Here is an 18,466-nt window from a genome sequence, read left to right as displayed (position 1 = left end):
GCACCCAGCCCCTACTATTGTTATATAATTTTCTGTTTCTCCCTTCAGTTCTGTCAGTGTGCTTAGTTATATCTTCAGGCTGTCATGGTTTGTTGCATATGTGTTTATAATTGTTGTATCTTCTTGGAAAATTGACCATTTAATCAGTAAACAATGTTCTTTTTTTGTCTTTTGTAACAGTATTTCACTTAGAGTGTATCTTGTCTGATACTAGTGTAGTTATTCCAGCTCTTTTTTGATTACTATTTGCATAAAATATGTTTTTTCATCCTTTCTCTTTCAACCTGTATATATCTTTAGGTCTAAAATGAATCTCTTAGAGACAGCATGTAGTTAGATCATATTTTTTTTCCATTTTGCCGGTCTATTTATTTTTATTGGAGAGTTAATCCATTTACATTTAAAGCAATTACTGATAAGAATTTACTTCTGCTCTTTTGTTATTTATTTTCTGTGTGTCTTTTAGCTTTTCGTTCCTCATTTCCTCCATTACTGTCTCTTACTATGCTTAGTTGATTTTTTTTGGTAGTGATATATTTTGATTACTTTCTCATTTTCATTTGTGTATATTCTATAGCTGTTTTCTTTGTGGTTACCATGAGGATTACATATAATATCCTAATGTTATAAGTATCTAATTTGAATTGATACCAGAAGCATATAAAGGCTGTACTCCTGTAAAGCCTTCTTGCTTCCTTTTTATGTTAACATTTCAAATTGCATCTTTATATATTGTGTTTCAGTAACATAATTATTTTTGTGCAACTGACTCGTATTTGTGTATGTATGTATTTATATTTTAGAGAAAAGGTCTTGCTCTGTTGCCTAGGCTTGCATGCAGTGGCATGATCATAGCTCTGTATAATCTTGAACTCCTGGGCTGAAGGAATCCTCACACTTCAGCTTCCTCTGCAGCTAGGACTACAGGTGCATACCACCATGCTTGGCTAATTTTTTTGTGTTTTTATAGAGATGGGGGTCTCACTCTATTGCCCAGGCTGGTCTTGAACTCCTGACCTCAAGCCATCCTCTTGCCTCAGCCTACCAAAGCGCTAGGATTACAGATGTGAGCCACCATTCTGGACTGCATTTGACTTTTAAATCCTGTAGAAATAAGAAGTGAAGTTACACACCAGGATTTCAATAATACTGGCTTTTATATTTGCCCTTGTCTTTACCTTTTTGGATTTTTTTTTTTTTTTTTGAGATGGAGTCTCATTCTGTCACCCAGGCTGGAGTACAGTGGCACAATCTTGTCTCACTGCAACCTCTGCCTCATGGGTTCAAGGGATTCTCCTGCCTCAGCCTCCCGAGTAGCTGGAATTACAGGTGTGTGCCACCACACCCAGCTAATTTTTTTTATTTTTGGTAGAGACGAGGTTTCACCATGTTGGCCAGGCTGGTCTCAAACTCCTGACCTCAAGTGATCTGCCCGCCTCAGCCTCCCAAAGTGCTGAGATTATAAGTGTGAGCTACTACGTCCAGCCTGTTGGAAATTTTTATATCTCTCTGTGGCTGCAAGTTACTGTGTAGCATACTTTCATTTCAACCTGAAGGACTCCCTTTAGCATTTCTTATAGATTGGGTTTAATGATAATAAACTACCTCAGGTTTTGTTTATCTATGAATGTCTTAATTTTTCCTTCATTTTTAAAGGAAGTTTTGCCAGATACAGAATTCTTGGTTGACAGTTTTTCTTCTTCCAGCATTTAAAATATATGATCCCACTGTCTTCCAGCCTCCAAGATTTCTGATGAGAAATTGGCGGATAATCCCGTTGAGAATCTCTCGTGTGTGATGAGTCTCTTCTCTCTTGTTGCTTTTCAGGATTCTGTTTTTGTCTTTCAACTATGTGATTATAATGTTTTTGGTGTGGGTCTCCTTAGAGTTCAGAGCTTTGGTTTGTAGATTCGTATGTTTCATCACATTTGGGAAGGTTTTGGCTATTTTTTTTCCTTTAAATCTCTCTCCTCCTTTCTCTCTCTCTTCCTGGAATTCCCATAGTACTAAATATTTTATTTCACTTTTTGTGCTTTTTTGCTGCAGAATTATTTTTTGGCTTCTTATAATAATTTTTCTATCTTTGTTGATATCCTCATTTTGTTTGTGTATTGTTTTCCTGATTTATTTTAGTTCTTTGTATTTCCCCTTAGCTCTTTGTTTTTAAGACAGTTGCTTTAAAGTATTTGTCTAATAAGTCTAGTCTAATAAGTCTAGTCTTTGTCTAATAAGCCAAGTCCTGTCTTGGCTTCCACAGGAACAATTTCTGTCAATTTCTTATGTTCCATTGAGTGAGCCATTGTTTACTGTTTATTTGTGTACCTGTGATTTTTTTTTTTTTAATTGTATGTTTGATTATTATGATATCATAACTCTGGAAGTCAGAATCTCCTTTTCCCCTAGGGTTTGCTGGGGGTTTTTTGTTTTATTTGATTGTCAAAGACTCTACTAATCCTTTTTTTTTTTTTTTTTTTTTGAGACTTTTCGGAACTATTTTTGCCAAAACTGTTTCTTATTGTGTATGTTCACTGAGGTCTGTTCCTTTTGCTTATATTCAGCAGTTTTGACAAGTTTCATTGAATTCCAGGAACTGAAATAGACAGACAAAAAAGGAAAGCAAAAATGAGAGAACAACCCTGTCCCCCATTCTTTGCAGACTTGTTGTATGCTGGGACAGTCCTTTACTGATTAGCCAGGCTTGCTGTGAGCCTAGGGATCAGTCTGTGGTGAAGGTTTAAGGTCTTCTCAGGACTCTTCTGAGCATGCATCTTGCCTGGTTATGTGGGTGGCCTTCAAAACTCCTTCATGTACATGGCTGCTTTTGAAAGTCCTAATTTCCCAAAGAATATCACCCAGCTTCTTCTCCAGTCTTTAAATGGTCTATTGTATGTTTCTATACAGGATATTTTGCCTCAGGCACCCATTGATTTATATTCCTCTTGTAGCTTTTACAAGCAGTGGTCACCATTTTTACTGCCGGTGTTCAGAGATATGTGGGACAGAGACGAGTTAGTCCTTCATGTTAGAACAGATATCCACAATTATTTGCAGATAAGGTCTGGTCTGCCTTCTCTAGTTTGATGAGGGGAACTAAGAACCAGGTTATTCCCGTATAAGACTAAGATTGTCACCACTCTGGGGAGGGGCTGGGTCAAGGACAAGTTAAATGCCACAAAACTTTCCCACCATTTTGAAAGTGACTTTTTCTTTATTGAGTGCTTGGGTGGGTTACTATAAAACCTTTGATCTTTTTTTAGAGCTCCTACAAAGTTGGCTCAGACAGCTTTGGGATTTTTTTATGTTTCTGTGGGAGAATGAGAGCTTAGAGCTTCCTAGTTTGTCCTTTTTCTGATGTCACTGTCTCCTTTGAAATTAACTGAAAACTATGGTGTTTGAAATTTTTTACAGATTAACCAGAAGGGCTCAGAGAAGCCACTTGAGCAGACATTTGCAACAATGGTGTCTTCTTTGGGAAGTGGAATGATGAGGTACCTCACTAGAAATCTGTTGCAGGTCTTTTCAGATCAGATGGGCACTTACATATGTGCATGATTACATAGAGCTCACTAGACATGTATTTCAGCTTGCATTTTTTTCAATAGTAGATTGGAGCATGATATTTTGTTGGCTTGAAATTTCTGTAGCATAATTTATGTTGCAGAATAACTTCTTTTCAGTCGAGTTTTGAGTTTAGTCTCTGATTCAAATTCCCTCATTGAGGCTTTGTGCCCCAGAGAGTTTCCATAGGTCATACTTTACCACTAGAGTTGTCTTGAGGAATTTGGACTAGGCCTCTTTGCAGGGCATACCTGATTGCTGTACTTGAGCTTACTTCACTAAGCATTTGTTGTGTTTCTCCACTCCTTGCTGAGGGCCCCCAGAAGAACATGTGAGGATAGACATATGCATGTATTTTTGTATTTTCATGTTACATATATATCAATCTGCTCATATCATATATATATATTTTCCTCTGATAGGTGTGAGCATGAGAAGGGGTGTGTGTGTGCATGTAGTGTATGTATAGTGATAAACCCAGAGTGAAGGAGGTTCTAGTGTTCCCAAGAAATATGTATGCACTGATATAAAGGGGAAAATCAGCTTATGAAGGTATTATTAATAGAAGGAAAATGAATGATCTCTGGTCGGTTTCTGAATATCTTTTCTTTTGGTAGATACATTGCCTTTGACTTCCATAAGGAATGTAAAAATATGAGATGGGATCGACTAAGTATTTTATTGGATCAGGTAGCAGAAATGCAAGATGAATTAAGGTAAGCTATATTATTTCCTTAAGGAGGCACAGAGAAGAGGTATATATATCAGTCATGTTTTATTATGCATCATCCAGCAGACTTATAAATATAGTTCACTGGATTGTCATTGCTTATCTATACTGTTTTATTATTTTTAATTTCTTTACTGGAAAGATGAGACTTGGTGACTTCAAATATTTTTAAATTCTTAAAACTGACCCAAGGCCAGGTGTCTTCATATATTTGTAAATTATCTACCACACATTTACAAATTTTTATATAATTGAACTTGGTTTACTAATATCTTATATTGTTGTTTCCACTAGACATTCTATCACAAGTATTTTGTTGTTAACCTGTACAGTGTCTGAAATGATAGTGTTTAATGGCTTTTCTGTATTGTTTTGTCATAACGTAGTTCTAAAGAAGTGCTTTTCTTCACCCTGAGCACCTGGTTTATTTCCTTTCCTCTTTCTATCATGAAAGATTGTAGCGCCATGAATCTTTACACATATTTTACATCTGTTAAATTTTTTTATTTCTTTAAAAAATTCTTCGGAGTAGGATTAACGAATCGAAAGTCCGAATGTCTTTGCAGTACTATATTATCATATTGGTTCAGGTTTACCATACTTGGTGCGTGTCAGTCTTTACTGATTTTAAAGCCAGAAGAAGGAATCTGTAAACCATACTATCATTTTCTTCTGCCTGTGTGTGATAGTTGTAAACCTGGCAACCCAAATGCAATTTTTAATTTGTTACACAATAATATAGTAAAACCTCTTTGATAGATATTTGCTTGGTTTTCAAAAATGTCTTTTTATATACATTAGGTAATCAACTACAGTTATTTAAATCTGCTTTTTTTGTGAGGTTTTGTCACGAACACAGAAGGGAAATTGACCTACTGTTGTTGGGCCATTAGAGAAAACATTGGCTGGGCCCGGCATGTTGTTGGAGGAGGTAGTTCCTTGGGTTCACCCATTAACTGCTGCCATGCAAGAGTGTAAGAAAGAAGGAGGGTTGAGTCCAGAGTTTGTGTTCGTTGCCGTTCACCGTGGTCCACAGGGAGAGCAGAGCTTTCACTGGTGACTTTCAGATGATCTCTTGAGACTTTTTTCTAGGGGTTTTTGGGGTAGTGGAAAGAATCTGGGCTTTGGGGTCCAACACACCTTGATTTGAATTTAAGTTTTTCTCTTAGTAGTAATATGACCCAGGGCCACTTAGTTATCTTCAGACTTCGGTTTCTTCATTTGTAGAGATGATAACTTATTGTATAGTTTAAGCAATAATATTTATAACATATCTGGGATTTTATAAGTATTAATGGGGTACAAACACGCACACACCCTTGCACACATATGTATGTACACCAACTCTAAATGAACCTTACCAATTCTGCATGATCCATATGTAGATTTTTCATCCTAACACATTCTTCCAGGCTCTTGTTCCTGAGGTCATGATTTGTATTTAGCCCTTGATGAATCTGTTGCGTTTTCTTCCTCCTCTTGGATTTTGGAAAATAATTTCAGTAGTTAATATTATCCAGTATTCATTGTATGCTGTGTTCCATACACTGTGCTAAGTACTTTATGTGCATTATGTGTTATCTCATTCAAACCTTAGAGAAGCCTAATGGTGGTGCTGCTGTTACCTCCATTTTGTGGATGAATAAGCTTACTGTTTAAAGTTCTACAATTAGTAAGTTGCATATGATGCTAAGGCTAGCAAACAGATTGTTTGCTTCCTGAATCCATATTCTTAACCAGCACACTATGTGTTGTCAGATTTTTGAATTCATAGAATTATCAAGGAGCCTGTTAAAGAAAACATGGGAACTGGTAACTGTGGTTGGTTGCAGTACAGAGATTTGGGTGTTTAAGGGGAGAAAGGGAAACTGATTTTTCAAATAATACCCAATTATACTTTATAAATCTTGTACTATTTGCATGTATCACCCATTTAAGAATTTTTTTTTTTTTTTGGCTGGGGGCTGTGACTCTCGCCTGTAATCCCAGCACTTTGGGAACCCGAGGCAGATGGATCACCTGAGGTCAGGAGTTCAAGACCAGCCTGGCCAACATGGTGAAACCCCATCTGTACTAAAAATATAAAAATTAGCCGGGCATGGTGGTGGGTGCCTGTAATCACATCTACTCAGGAGGCTGAGGCAGGAGAATCACTTGAACCTGGAAGGCAGAGGTTGGAGTGAGCTGAGATCACGCCACTGTGTTCCAGTCTGGGCAACGGAGGGAGATTCCATCTCAAAAAAAAATAGAATTTTTGAAAGTGTTAAAAAAAATTTTTTTTTTTTTAAATTTAGATACAGAATATCACTCTGTCACCCAGGCTGGAGTGCAGTGGTGTGATCCTGGTTCACTGTAGCCTTTAACCCTTGGGCTCAAGTGATCCTCCCACTTTAGCCTTCTGACTGTATAAAGGTATGCACCACCATGCCTGGCTAAGTTTTTGTTTTTTTAGCGGCAGGGACTCGTCATGTTGGCCAGGCTGGTCTTGAACTCCTAAGCTCAAGTAATCCTTCCACCTCAGCCTCCCAAGTAGCTGGGATTACAGGCATGCGCCACCATGCCCAGCTAAAAGTATTTTTAATGCAAAATATTCAATCCTTGCCTCAGAGATTCTGATTCAGTTGATCTCAAGGCCAGGAATCTTTTTTCACAAGCAACCCAGAGGATTCTAAAGATAGTATATGAATCATAAAACCCTGATATCCAGGGATATAGTTGGAATAATTATGTTAGAGGAAACCATCATCTGGCTTTGGGAAACATGATCAGTTTGCACAACCACCTTTTTAATACTCTTAACTCTACCTTTTCACATCTTTGGGGTGAGATAATCTCTAATCTTCAGCCATTTTTTGGATGGGGGACTGTTTTGCCTCAGCCATTTAGACTTCTTTTTGGTCTAGGATAATCACATATGCCTGACCACACATTCCTATCTGACCTTTTAATTTACAGTTTTCAGTAACATCACTGAAATGAGACCCATGTTGTAAGAGTTAAGTCCTTAGTAAATCTGACCTACTTTGGTATGAGAGTGTTTATACAAATATGTTTTAGTTATTTTCTAGTGGACTCTGCTGGCCAGGTGGTGGCAAACCAGGAAGGCGTGTTCCGAAGCAATTGCATGGATTGTCTAGATAGAACCAATGTGATCCAGAGTTTGTTAGCTCGTCGTTCGCTTCAGGCCCAACTTCAGGTGCGAATGCTTTTTTTTTTTTTTTTTAATTGAAAAACAACACAGCAGAAAATTAAACATCTTCTTTAAAACCCAGTAACATAAAATATTCACATTGCCCCCACCCTAACTCAGCTCTTTTTATTTTTGTGTCTTGCCCATGGATGTCACATTTTCCATAACTGTGGTCAGTCTATATATGCACAGTTTTCACTTTTGCCATTTTCCCTTAGCATTTATGTAATCACAGTTTCTGATGGTTGTATTGTTGTGCTGTAATTTACTAAGCCATTCAGATTGCTACATTTTTAGTTTATAAATAACACTGTAGAGAATGCGTCTGTATATGTTGTTATTAACTTGAATTATTTCCTTCATGTTAATTCCTAGAAGTAGAATTACTGGGTTAAAGAGAATACATATATTATTTTCCAAGAGGGTCATTCCAGTTTACACTGACACCAACAATGAATAAGTAAATCCATTTCATTGAACTCTTTCCAGCATTTGATATTTTAATTTTTTTTTTTTTGTTTTTCCTTGAGACAGGGTCTGGCTCTGTTGCCCAGGCTAAAGTGCAGTGGTGCAATCTCGGCTTGCTGCAACCTCTGCCTCCTGGGTTCAAACCATCCTACCAACTCAGCCTCCCACAAAGCTGGGGCTATAGGCGTGTGTCACCACGCTTGGCTAATTTTTGTATTTTTTGTAGAGACAAAGTTTCACCATGTTGCCTTAGTTGGTCTCAAACCCCTGGGCTCAAGCCCTCTGCCTGCCTCAGCTCCCAAAGTGCTGGGGTTATAGGCTTAAGCCACTGTGTCTAGCCTCTTTTTTTTCTATTTCATTAGTACAAAAGTAGCACCTCAAGATTGTTTCTATTTATCTCTCTCTCATTACTAGCAAGGAATATTGACTCCAAAGTAAAAAGTTTCTGACACAGCTTTGCTTTATCACTAGACTATGCTGATGAGAAAAATAGTTTTTTTCTTCTGTGTATATTTGGAATGAAAAAGACGTAGAGCCCCAATTTCTAAATCACATTGGCATTTGTTGTGAGGGGCAGACAAAATGCATACCACATGGTTTCCTGTTCAGGGAATTAGTAAGCATTCAACTTTAGTTCTGACAATTGTATGATACCGAGAAAGAAATTATGGAGGTAAAATACCTCCTTCAGAATGAATGGTTCTTGAATCTTGAAGTCGCACCTGCCAGAGGAGTGCTGTCCCTGTTGGAATAGTCTGCAGTTTGTATTGTGCTATGTCCTTGTCCGTTGGAAGGTCTTCTGAGTGTAGTTTTTAATAGAAACAACATTAGGAATGGTTTGGTTCCATGGCTGATTAACCAAAACTTACTTGACTAGGTTCTGCAATCCATATTTTACAATTTTACATGCTATATATAGTATTATGAAACTTAACCAACCTTCAGAGAGTGGGGGCAGGAGCCTCTCCAGCAGCTTTGCCTGCTAGTGTAGGGCTGTCTACTTGTGCCTCTCCACGCCCGCCAGTGAAGGCAGAGTTCTTACCCAGCTAAAGGCCACCAAGGTGGCTCCTGTGCTGTGTCTGAGGGTGGGAATAACTCCTGAGGTGGAGATGAGGTGTCATCTGAGGTAAGCAATGAAGATGGTGGTTCTGAGAGGTGATGGTCTGAGACAAGGTAGGGACCCTTCATCTGTGGTCCGTGGTCTCCAAAGGGAGTCCATAGAAGGGATTCAGGGGGCCCAGCAACCCCGGGATATTCTTTGTGAAGATCTGTGTGTGTGTGTGAGTGTGTCTCTGTGTGTTTTTGGGGTGGTAGATTAGGTGGCATTCATCAGATTCTCAAAGGTCCCTGGGACAGAGGGTAAGGTTGGGGTGACTCAGGGGTGAAGAAGTTGAAGGATGATGCATATGAGGGGATCTCAAGGGGTGGAGGCAGTGGAAGATTGGGGGTGAGAGGGAGGAAGTAGCGGCTGGAATCCTACAGCCGCTTTCACTCTCCCTCCTGACACTCTCAATCCTACAGCCTTTCTCACTCTCCCTCATGACACTCTCTCTGAATATGGTCCTGCTGCTGTCCCTCAAGGGAGTGCGGGGACTGCAAGGCAAAGGTGCCCTCAGGAGAGGCTTTGCAGTCTGCCCTGGGCAGGAGAGGGCTGCTGCAAGCTGGGGCTCCCTGTAGACAACAGACACTTCTGGCCTGCATCCAGCAACCAGGAACCATGAGATACAATTTGGGGACTGCTTTTTCTTTCTAAATCATGTCTGCTAAAATCTATTACACATAAATCTGGGTGTGGTTTTTATTCCAGAGACTAGGAGTTTTGCATGTGGGACAAAAGCTTGAAGAACAAGATGAATTTGAGAAGATTTACAAAAATGGTAGGTCATTTCTTTAATATAGACAAAGTTGCTCAAATTTTGAAATAAATTAATATTCTGGATTTAGAACTTTGTCATCTTAATCATTATCAGCTGTTTTCACTTTTTTCTACAGCCTGGGCTGACAACGCAAATGCCTGTGCCAAGCAATATGCAGGAACTGGTGCCTTGAAGACTGACTTTACCAGGCAAGCCGTGCTTTTAAAATAGCATTCCACATCAGTAGTTCACAGTCCCGGTGCTTTTAAAAATCACCTGGGCAGCTCTCAAACAACAGCAGCAACAGCAGCAAATCTCCAGCATCCGGGCTTCACTTGAGACCTGTGGAGTCAGGATTTCTGGGAGATGAGGCCCAGGTTCTGGTGTGTTCTTAGCCACCCTGGGAGATTCTGATGCTTGGGGAGGGGTGAGAGCCACCGCTCCACAGTGCTTCTCAGACCTTACTGTGTACCTGAAGCACCAGTCTTGAGATGTGCCTCTAAAAAGCACCCAGGTGATGCTGATGCTGCTTTCAAAGACCACACTGAGTAATGAGGAATTAGAACATTTTGAATGTATTATGCATGCGGTGGCTCTTTTTCTGCTGTGTGGATTCCCTGGGAGCAGAATAAGATTTCTAGTCTCTTTGCTTTGCTGTGTCCTACCACTTAACCTGGGCTATGTATTTCTCTTCATATTTCTTGTCTTTGCAGCTGGAATTAGTGTGTTTCTTTGTGCCTCCTTTGGTAATATTTTAGAAAGAAAATAGGTATTTCTTGGACCTACAAGTGATTTCTTTTGTGAAGTATCTATATCTTCAGCGATAGTTTTTTAAATCTGTCACTTATTTCTATACCTTATGCTTATTGGCCATAAAACAGTGTGAGAATTCAGTGTACAAACTTGTAACTTAAAATTTAACCTCTTTAACCAGAACTGGAAAGAGAACTCATTTGGGACTTATAATGGATGGCTGGAACTCAATGATACGATATTATAAGAACAACTTTTCCGATGGATTTAGACAAGTAAGTTTGTATTTGATGCTTTCCTGGCATTAGTCGGTTGTATCTTTGCATCGTTCACTAATGTTATCTCACACTGAGTTTGGTGAGTTACTAATTTCTTCCTTTCTGTTCTAGGATTCCATAGACTTATTTCTTGGAAACTATTCAGTGGATGAATTAGAATCTCATAGTCCTTTAAGTGTTCCAAGGGATTGGAAATTCCTGGCTGTAAGAAACCATTTTGTATTTTTCAAGTTTTTAAAAGCATTGTGTCTGAAGGTATAGATGGTTTCAGTCTCCTTAATTTAAAACGTTATATGTTGTTTATATTTCATTACATGAAATATAAATACTTAAGTTTTCCAAAGAGGTCAGGCTGAGGAGTACAGTAACTGTGGAGCATTTGTTTTCTTTTCCTCAGAGTGTCTCACACATCCTTTTCGTGTGATGTCACATAAGCAAAGGGAAAGTGGAAGGTTTCTCATTTCAGGAAAACTTCAGTTCTTTTACATTGAGGGAATTGCCAGAGACAAACTTGTTACATGGGAGGCAAAGTTTATTTTTGATGCTTCTCTCCTTTTTGACTTCTCTGTTCACCAGACTCTGCAAGAGCCTCTCTGGATTTTCTTTCCAGTGGGTCAAGTGCCCTGGAATGGAAGGGAGACCTAGTGTTCTAGGTCCTCATCTGGGCATCCTCCTTCTGTTTAGCACTCTTTGGCTTGGAGCAAAAGCATGCTTCTTCCGATCTTACCACTTTCCCCATCTAAAGTCTAGGGCAGTTGTGATTGAACCCATAAATAATAATGTGTTGTTGACAAAAGATACTGTGTGTATTAGTTGACAGATGAGTTTTTTTCTTTTCCCAAGCAGTGCATGCACAACTGATTTTGCAGCCATTGATTAGCATTCTTAAATGATTATCTCTTTCTGTTGTCTTTTCCAGTTGCCTATTATCATGGTTGTTGCCTTTTCAATGTGCATTATCTGTTTGCTGATGGCTGGTAAGTCAGCTCCACACATTCTTCCATTTGTTTCTTAGAATGTTGACCTTTCTTTTACAACATCTTAAGTTTTTGAGTTCACTGAACACTTGATGTTTCCCTATTAAATTTAATGGGTAAAGTGGAGTAGATGAAATTAGTCATTAGATGTGACAGGAAGAAAAATAACATACCTAGTAGTTTGATGGTTTTTTTTAAACCTCAGATTTTAAAAACATGTTTTTCTTATTACTGTGAACCAGTAAGTGTCTGAGACAGGTCTCAGTCAGTTCAGAGGCTTAATTTGCCAAGGTTGAGAACCTGCCTAGGAAAAAGAGACACAAGCTACGGTAGGATCAGTATCTTGTGCTTTTTCCAAAGAGGGTTTTGAGGACTTCAGTATTAAATGGTGAAACGGTGTACAGGAGGGGAAGGAGGAATGGAAACAAAGGGAGGGTAGGTAGTGAGATAAGTGGTCATATTCTTGTGAGGCTTTGATTAGCACTCACTGAATCCACATTACATGTGAAAGGAGGGGGTAGAGGAACAGTCAATTATGCATTCATCTCCCGCTCAGTAAATCTGCATTTTATGTAAGACAAAGTAAACGTAGAGTAGAGGGAGAAGTCAAATCTACATTTGTTTTGGGGTGGGTGGAGGGATGATTTTCTAGTCTTTGTCCCTTACCTGTGAAAATAAACTGTTAATTTACAATGTCAGGGTGAGGGAGATTTGACCGGACTGTCTTTTAGGGTAAAGATTTTGGGGCCCACATGGAATTTGCTTGTGACAGTTTGTGAGGGTGGCCATCTGGAAAGATATGTGGCCCACTATCTTCGCAGCTGTCTGCTTAGGAACAAAAGGAGGGTAGTTTTGTGAGACTCAGTTCCCAAGTTTAACTTTTCTCTTTGGCATAGTAAATTTGGAGTCCTGAGATTTTATTTTCCTTTCACATTATCAAAGTAATACATAGTAATTATAGAAAACACATGTAGGCAGAAAAGGAGAAAATATTATTTATCATCATACCTTTGAGAGAGAAGCTCACCACTCTTAACATTTTGATGTTTTAATATTTATAAGTGTCTGATTTTTTTCAAAAGTGAGATACGTATTTTCATTATCTGCTTTTTTTCACTAAGCAGTATGTTTTCCCATGTTCTTAATTGCTAATGGCTGCAAAGTATTCCATTTATAGAATGTATAGTCTAACCAACTCAAATAAATGTTAATGGATTAAGGTATTACTTATCCTTAAATTTTAATAGGTTGAGAGTAAAATTGCCTGAGAACCTGAGTGGACAAGGTCTTTACTGGTTTTCTTTTTTCTCCTAATATTTTGCTATGTTACTGAGTTAATAAAGCATTTAAGATTAAAGTGAGAAGAATGTATTCTTTATTCTCCTTTGAGTAATATCCTGTATTTTCGAGGTTTAAGTCTGGGACTTGGTGTATTGTACCTTGGAGGTGCAATCCGAGTCACTCTGAAAGAAAAGGCACCTTCCAGCCTTCATCCTCTATCCTGAATTCATTGAGCCAACCTCTTCTTGCTTGTCTGAATTCCACCATCCTCAGGGCACCATTCATATGCTCCCCTCTGACAGAGTGTCTCTCCCACATGGAGTCTTCACCTTCTATCTGAATTTCCACAGCACTCCTGGTCCTCTCTCCCAGCACTTTCCTCTTTTAACCTCATTAATACATAGGGAGTTATTTTTCAGAGGTAGTATACCTCTTTGGTGTACCTGACATACCCAGTGTGTATTTGTTTTTGGATGGTAATGATTTGCATACTTGTTTGTCTTTTTCACTGGATCAGCAACTTTTTGAGAGTCTGTGTCTTACTCATTGCTTTATCTCCTTTGTCCAGGATATAGTAAACCCTCAGTAAATGTTTGCTGAATTAAGGACTCCTACTCCACCACCACCACTAATTCTGTCGCCTTTTTGATAGGGAGGCTCCGTTCTCGGTATTCCCCTCAGTGCTCAGCCCTGTAGACAGTTGTGATGTAGTTTTGACTAAATGCTGAAATGTTGAGTAGGGGGAAAGAGCCATCTTACTATTATTATAGTTAGCAAAATTTTTCTGTAAAGAGCAGGTAGTAAATATTTTTGTCCTTATGGATGGTGTGTGGTCTCTGCTGCACATTCTTTGTTTTTGTGTTTATAACCATTTAAAAATGTAAAAACCATTCTTACCCTACAATACAAAAACAGGTTGAGACACAGGCATTGCCTGGGACGTGACTGTGGGTTTTGGGGCAGGAAGGAAGAGGCAGCATGTGCAAGTTCCTCAGCGGCCATCCGTGCTCTCATTTCCTCTCTAGATCCTCTGCCTTCTTTCCTGAAAACACTGCCCAGTGGATGCCATTTTTGGGGAGCCACTGTACTGTTAAATTAGTTAATTTTGTTGTTCTGACTATACCCACATTTACCTAAGAACCTCTGGAGAGGCAGGAAAGTCAAGACCAAGGGCTCTGCCTGAATAAAACGGATGATTCCAGCAGAGTGGCCAATAAGGAACTGCCCTTCTTTTTTTGTCCAAGAAGAAATTTAAAACTCAGAGCCATGAAAATTAGCAATTATGCAAATTTGAGTATATTTTGCATAAAAAGAGATTGGATGCTGTGGATGGTAACATCTCATGTCAGTTAATTGTTATAAGGAACTTTGTGACATTTGGGTGTGGTGATACCTGATTTCTAACTCCTGCTGTGGTTTTCAAAGAGAATAGAAAACACATGTAGCATGATCTCTGAGGGCTTGTTAGGAAAGAGTCTGGAGACTGGTTTCTTCACTGATGTGCTCTCTCACTGGCTGTTATTCCCTGTATGTGTTTCTCCGTCTGCAGATGAGGCCAGTACTGTTGCAGAGAGAGAAGCTATTCTCTAGGTTCAGCTATTCAAGGAGTAAAACAAAGTAGATCTTTGCCCGTTGGCCTGCTGCTAACCTTTATGAACTTCAGACTTTGGAAAATGCATATCAGCAGAGTTGGGCTAAATATGTCATTCAAATATGTTATTGGCTGGGTGCTGTGGTGTGTGCCTATGGTCCCAGCTACTCAGGAGGCTGAAACGGGAGGATCAGTTGAGCCCAGGAGTTCTGGTCTGTAGTGTGCTATGCTCATCGGATGTCCACACTAAGTTCAGCATCAATATGGTGACCTCTTTGAGCAGGAGATCACCAGGTTGCCTAAGGAATGGTGAACCAGTACAGGTCGGAAACAGCAGGACAAAACTTTTGTGCTGATCAGTAGTGGAATCATGCTTGTGAATAGGCACTGCACTGTAGCCCGGGCAACATAGCAAGACCCCGTCTCTAAAGCAAATGTTACTGACTTTTGTTTTATATATTTATGTATGTGTAACTTCAGAAAAGTTTTGGATAACTTATGTTTGATATTCATAACTTATGAATATGCTATTAAAATTTTTTGTGCAGGTATTTTGATAATAGCTCATATCTGTTACAGAACTATGAATTAAACAATAGTTTTTTGTATTATTAAAATATGCTAAAAGTGATTATTATTTGTATAATATATGAAATCGTTTAGTCCAGTGGTTCTCAAAGTGTAGCCTCTTGATTGGTAGCATCAGCATCACCTGGGAACTAGGAACTTGCTCGAATGCAGATTCTTGGGGCCCAACAGTTGATGCTTTGTCAAGCCCTGCAGAAGATTCTGGTACTAGCCAGGGTTTGAGAACCACCGGTTTAAACCTTAATTAAGAGGTTCTTATGTTTTTGCTGTGAATGTGCTAGTAAACTTTAATGTTGCCAAAATGTGCTAAACAGCTGAAAACTGGGTCTGATATCAACAAATGACTTATTTAGCTTTTTGTTTCTTAATATCAACAGGTGACACTTGGACAGAAACACTGGCCTATGTGCTCTTCTGGGGAGTTGCAAGCATTGGAACATTTTTTATCATTCTTTACAATGGCAAAGATTTTGTTGATGCTCCCAGACTGGTCCAGAAAGAAAAGATAGACTGAATTTGTATTTGTGGAAAGCGGCTTGGCTTGGAAGATTCCATTGTGCAGAACTGGAGTCTTTACTGACCCGCTTTCCACATCAGCCCAAGGTCTTTTTAATGCCTTTATCCAAAAGCACATCTTGTGCTCCGTGCAGGATGATGACAGAATTGATCTGATGTTACTGCCTTGATGGTCTCTTTGCTATTGGGACAGTTAGATTTGTAATTTGAAGCTATTCTGTAATTAAAATATAACCTGAATTCAGCTTGCAGAATGGAAGCTGAATCTGTTCATTGGATTCTATTGATTGTCAGTTTAATCAGCTGTTGCAGAATGAGTAATATATTTTAAAAACCTAGCTCCTTTCATTATTTAAAACAGTAAAATTATTTTTGTAGCTCAGTTTCATTATTGTCCTTGTAGAAGCAGTCACTGTTAGCAAGCATACTTTTCCACACATCTTTGGACTTTGCTTAAAAGTTCAGTAATAAGCTAACTGTGTTTATAAAATGTAAGTCTCTTACAGACATCAAGTAGTTTGATGAGACAGTCTGTGACTTCATGATAGAAAAGAGGAGGGGATGTGGTCTGGGGTTCTGTTAAAGTCTCTGGTGGGCTGCCTCATGACTTTAATCAGCTTGGGCTGCCAGTGCACCAGCAGTTTAGATGTGATGAGAGAATTCAGATATACTTTATCTTTTTAAAAAAGTGTAAATAAAATCAAAGAATGTAAAGTCTATCTCTTATGCTAGAGGTCCAAAGCTGCCTCTGTTTTAAAGATTGCCGCAGTGTGGAAGATGCCCATGACTGGTCAGCTGCTTCCTCCTGTGCATTTTGGTTTCTTTGAGGGTCAGTCATTGAGACATGCAGGCCTCTGAGAGGGTCTTGTTCTAGATTTCATATTGCACTTGGGGGGCACCAGCTGCTTTTCCACGCATGGTACTCTTGATGCTTTTCACTCTGTCAAGGATTTTGTTGGCTGTCAATAAATGTGTCTGAAACTTAGTGCTTCCAGGTAGTTATAGTTCTCCAAATCAAGGACCAACTTAAACATTAATTTATGTGTGCAAAAACAAACCTGGAAAATATGCTTCGGAAACTGTGCATAGTTCTAATTGTAAGTCAGATTGTATATTCAAATTGTAATTAAGAGATTTAAATATTAGAACAGTATGTAAGGTAGTATAATTACCACTATTTTAAAACAATTCAATTAAACACTGCTACAATATTTCAGTATTGTGCTTAGAAATATGTACAGTTTTTTTCCAATATTAATACCTTATGTTGTCCTTAAATATTTCTAAAAGCGCCTTTATTTCAGCATTACCTTTTTTTCATCATTATCTTTTGTAAAACATTGATACAAGTTGTTACTTTTAGAAACTCTAAAGGATAGCTGGAAAACCCTTTGTAGCTTAAAATCAGTCATTAAACTCACAATAGGGTAAGTAAATATAGCCACCTGTTAACATGTAAATAAGCATAATGTGTTCCAAAGATGGAATATTGAAACTTAGTTCATGTCTGCTGTAAAATATTATTTAAATGCTGCTGGGCATTTCACTTAAAGAACTTAATGTCAACAACTACAACAAAGACCAAATCTAAGCTGCTAATGTGGCTGCTTTGTAGGGAATGGACTAATATCAGTGTGTTAGATCTTAAGGTATCAGTATTTCAGAATCCTGCGATGATTTTATTTCTAAATTCATGTACTGTATGTCCATAAGTGAAAATAAAATGTCATATTCTTTTCTAACTACTGTTGGTATCATTCATGTATTTTGAAAGTGATGTTTTTCTTTTTGATCTTAGAATATTAAAAATCATGCAGAGTGATACGGTTTGGCTCTGTGTCCCCACCCACCCACATCTCATCTCAAATTGTACCTGGTGGGAAGTAGTTGGATCATGGGGGATGGTTTCCCCCATGCCATTCTCATCAGTTCTCACGAGGTCTGACGGTTTACAAGTGTTTGGCATTTACCCCCTCGCTCGCTCTCCTGCCACCATGTAAGACATGCTTTGCTTCCCCTTCACCTTCTGCCATGATGGTAAGTTTTATGAGGCCTCCCCAGCCATGCAGAACTGTGAGTCAAACCTCTTTTCTTTATATGTTACCCAGTCTCAGGTAGTTCTTTACAGCAGTGTGAAAACAAACTAATACACAAAGCAATGCATGATCATCATAGAAAAATTAGAGTAAGCAAGAAAAATCAGTAGCTTCTGCAATCTTGCTTTCCAGTTATGATCACTTAAGAAATTTTGTATCTCCTTATAGTTATTTTTTTTAGTTACAGAGAAACCCAGGGAAATACTTAGTAAAGTGTAATGTCTATAAAAAGGTGTCCCCCACCTTCAAATTATAATTTGTTTTTCAAAATGCTATGATCCTAGCTGATGTGGGAAAATTTTGCTTATTAGAAAATGACACCTCCACAGGAAGGTGTCAGCATGAGGGAAATAGTGATGTGAACACATTGGTACCTAGTGATGGCAGCAGTGGGCTGTCTGGAGTGGCTGCTGCCATTGTGCCGGCCTTGGCAGGGAGATGTGAGTGGTGACGGCAGGAGCGGCTGCAGGGGCAGCAGTAGTGATGGTGAGACCCCTGTGCCCTGTGTCCCTGCAGCAGCCAACTGCGCCGCCCCCACCCCTGTATGGCTGAGTGGGTCCTGCCTCCAGGCCCGGAGCCACCCC

The 18,466-nt window shown here is 38.9% G+C and overlaps 1 protein-coding gene across 2 annotated transcripts in view; it reads left to right on the top strand.

Moving 5' to 3' along the window:
• SACM1L (SAC1 like phosphatidylinositide phosphatase) overlaps nucleotides 1-17,528 on the top strand; it is a 54,666-nt gene extending 37,138 nt beyond the window's left edge. For both annotated transcript variants that reach the window (XM_023231312.3, XM_023231313.3), the window contains 9 exons: nucleotides 3,409-3,488; nucleotides 4,176-4,274; nucleotides 7,346-7,484; nucleotides 9,754-9,823; nucleotides 9,939-10,011; nucleotides 10,737-10,830; nucleotides 10,945-11,037; nucleotides 11,753-11,810; nucleotides 15,648-17,528. In XM_023231312.3, coding sequence (XP_023087080.1) covers nucleotides 3,409-3,488; nucleotides 4,176-4,274; nucleotides 7,346-7,484; nucleotides 9,754-9,823; nucleotides 9,939-10,011; nucleotides 10,737-10,830; nucleotides 10,945-11,037; nucleotides 11,753-11,810; nucleotides 15,648-15,784 — 843 coding nt within the window. In that variant the 3' untranslated portion in view covers nucleotides 15,785-17,528. The remainder of the gene's footprint in view (nucleotides 1-3,408; nucleotides 3,489-4,175; nucleotides 4,275-7,345; nucleotides 7,485-9,753; nucleotides 9,824-9,938; nucleotides 10,012-10,736; nucleotides 10,831-10,944; nucleotides 11,038-11,752; nucleotides 11,811-15,647) is intronic.
• The last annotated feature ends 938 nt before the right edge of the window (nucleotides 17,529-18,466 follow it).

The sequence above is a fragment of the Piliocolobus tephrosceles genome, chromosome 2 (genome assembly GCF_002776525.5).
Source record: "Piliocolobus tephrosceles isolate RC106 chromosome 2, ASM277652v3, whole genome shotgun sequence".
Lineage (NCBI taxonomy): Eukaryota > Metazoa > Chordata > Mammalia > Primates > Cercopithecidae > Piliocolobus > Piliocolobus tephrosceles.
The sequence above is the reverse complement of the archived record's forward strand: the minus strand, read 5'-3'. Positions and strand labels throughout refer to the sequence as shown.